Source organism: Penaeus chinensis, chromosome 28, assembly GCF_019202785.1.
Source record: "Penaeus chinensis breed Huanghai No. 1 chromosome 28, ASM1920278v2, whole genome shotgun sequence".
NCBI lineage: Eukaryota > Metazoa > Arthropoda > Malacostraca > Decapoda > Penaeidae > Penaeus > Penaeus chinensis.
This window is the reverse complement of record NC_061846.1, coordinates 20,104,753-20,108,028: the sequence shown is the minus strand read 5'-3', so window position 1 is coordinate 20,108,028 and position 3,276 is coordinate 20,104,753. Positions and strand designations below refer to the sequence as shown.

The window sequence follows — 3,276 nt, the reverse complement described above, 5'->3', positions numbered from 1 at the left end:
GTGTATGTATGTATATGTATATATGTATATATATACACAATATATATATATATATATATATATATATATATATATATATATTTATTTATCTACACACACACATACACACACACACACACACACACACACACATATATATAAATGCATATAAGAATATAACTACTGTATATATATATATAACCAGGTATATGTTCGTGTGTATGTTGACTTAATACAATTCGTCCATCTTTCCCATATAACAGCAACTCTTCTACTTCTGAACAAATCATTCCTCCAGTTCGATCCTCCGCCCATCTGCCTCCCTATTTCCGGCTCGCAAACTAGCTCCACCCCTCTCCCCCCCCCCTCTCTCTCTCTCTACCAAGGGAAATAATACCGAGGTAATGGGGGCCGCAAGGACGCGTCGCGCCGTATCGCAAAGCGTATATAAGGCGCGGCCCGACCTCTCCTGGCATTAGTTCATCACGGATCGTACTGAAGTGAGTAACAGCGCCTGGCTCTTCTCTCGAACGGTCGCCGCCCTTTCACTGCCTGGGCGTGGTTTTTCAGTGTTGGAATTATTCGGATATTTGTTTCAATGTATAGTGTTGGTGATATAAAGTGAAGGAAAGGATAAGTTTGAGCGCAAAGTCGGCATCTGTAACAACCTGCCGAACCGCGTCTGGTGAAAGCGATGCGAGTCCTCTGGGCAGGACGGAACACCAAACTCCGATTCCTTTTCCACGCTTGATATGAAATCTCTTGAAATTCCTTTTCTTCTGCTATTGCTATTTCTCTTTTACTATTTTTTCCTTTGATTCCCCAGCCATCATGAAGGTCGTCGCAGCTCTCCTGGCTCTGGTCGCCGTGGCCGCCGCCCGCTCCCCCTACGTCTTCTCCGACGGCTACCTGGACATCCTCGGCGGGGAGCCCCAGCAGGTCTTCAGCTGCGCCAACCGCGCCTACGGCTACTACGCCGACGTGGCCAACGCCTGCCGCGTGTTCCACATCTGCCTGCCCATCGTCGACGAGTTCGGCGACGTCAGCGAGACCGCCCAGTACTCGTTCTTCTGCGGCAACCAGACCGTGTTCAGCCAGGAGTCCCTCACCTGCGCCCACCCCGAGGACGCCTTCCCCTGCGACCAGGCCGAGACCCTCTTCGACCTCTCCAACGCCGACTTCGGGAAGATCCCCGAGGATGTCAAATAGGATGGACGACGCCGTGTATAGAAAGATATTTGCCTAATAAAATCGATTTTTCGTACCAAGTCTCTCATTTCTGCGGCAGATTATTATCAGTATGGTTTGCTACTATGGACATGGAAATGTTCATAGTAGCGAACTGAGAAATCCTAACGATTGCCAAACGATCCTTAAATCAAAGATAATCGCCAAACTTTATATTATTATGATATAAAGCACTTATCTCTCCATTTTTCCAATAGATTTCTTGACTTCGATTCTAATGCAAAAGTCCTCTCTGTTGGCTTTCGGTTTCCACGATAGCTCAACTTAGGATACCTTTGAAAATGACGTTGTACATTTAGATGCCAACGTTAATACAACAACACTTATGATCACGTGATAATCAAAACTCTTTAAGTCGCTTGATACATATACATTATAACATACATACATATACATACATATATATTAAATATATATGTATGTATATATACATATATGTATACATATGTATATATATACATATATATATATATATTCAATTCATTATCTTGAATACGTCGGAATATCAAAATCTATCTTCAATGATGAAACAAAATATCTCAAAACATAACTTTGGAAATAAGAAGTACTTTTAAAGCTGCATGATTTTTTTCGGTTGCTCTTTTTTCTTCACATGAAAAGGCAAAATGAAACAAATGAAAGAAAAATGAAATCAGTAAGTAATAGAAGGAATAAATAGATAGATAACTTGTCAGATAATTGCCTGAATTCATTAACAATTAGATTAATGAATACATCAATCAATAATTAATTTGTATTTAGTCAAAATAGCTAATACAGTGATACACTAAAGAAGAATAGCCTTTGATAATGATAATGACAATGGTAAATATAACGAAAGTAGTAATAATAAAAATGATGATGATGATGGTAATAACAGTAGTAGTGATGATAATAAAGATAACACTAAGAGTATTAGTAACAATAATGATAATAACAATAATGATAATAATAATAATGAAAGTAATAGTAATAAATGAAAGTAATAGTAATAAATAAAATTATAAATATAACGATAACAACAGTAATTATACTAATAGTAATAATGCTTATACTTCGGCTAATAATAATAATGATAATAATAATTATAAAAAATAATGATAATAATGATAACAATAATAATAATAACTATAACAATAATAATAATAATAATAATTATAACAATAATAACAATATTGATAATATAATAAGAAAGTAATAATATTAATAGTTATAACAAAGGTAATGATAATAATAATGATAATGATAATAATGATAATAATGATAACAATAATAATAATAATATCAATAATAATAATATTAACAATAATGATGCAAAGGATAATAATAATTATAATAAGAATCGCACTGATAGTAATAGTAATAATTGTAATGATGATAACAATAATAAAAATGATATACATGAATAAGAATATGAATGAAAATGAAAAGAATAACAATGATAACAAAAAAGAAGAATAAAAATGAGGAAAAAAAAATAATATGAGAAGAATGATGATCATGATAATAACAATTAAGTGAGAATAAGAAAAACTGTGCGAATTATATCATTGATATTGATTTCCAAAAACATTTTTTTATTTTTTATCTATTATTTTTTTTTTTTATTTTTTTTTTTTTTTTTTTTTTTTTAATATCGTTGTAATGAGATGGAGCGATATAAAGAATATATGTTCATGTATGTGTGTTTTTGGGTACACGTCCAGATACTCACTCATATATATAGTAATCATAGTCAATGAATAACGAAGTTTGACGCATTTATTTATAAGACAACTTATGTTTGTGTGTGTGTGTGTGTGTGTGTGTGTGTGTGTGTGTGTGTGTGTGTGTGTGTAAGACAAGGAGTAATAAAAAGAGGCAAACGAAAACAAAAGTATGCGAATGGAATTTCGGAGGAGGAGGGGGTTGACTAAAACCACAAACTGCGAGGATTGGGTGAGCTTGGCGTCCAAGCTGATACGGCATCTCGGTTGAGGAAGAAGGTAAGATGTGAGTGTGCGTAAACAAATGTACCATTATTACGGCAAACAATGTGGATATATATAT

At 34.5% G+C, this 3,276-nt stretch overlaps 1 protein-coding gene across 1 annotated transcript; it reads left to right on the top strand.

The window, feature by feature from the left end:
• The first annotated feature begins 432 nt into the window (after positions 1-432).
• On the top strand, positions 433-1,243 carry LOC125040186 (U-scoloptoxin(01)-Cw1a-like). The gene is made up of 2 exons (XM_047634728.1): positions 433-479; positions 806-1,243. The coding sequence occupies exon 2, from the start codon at positions 811-813 to the stop codon at positions 1,186-1,188; it is 378 nt and encodes a 125-aa protein (XP_047490684.1). The 5' UTR covers positions 433-479; positions 806-810; the 3' UTR covers positions 1,189-1,243.
• Positions 1,244-3,276: the final 2,033 nt, after the last annotated feature.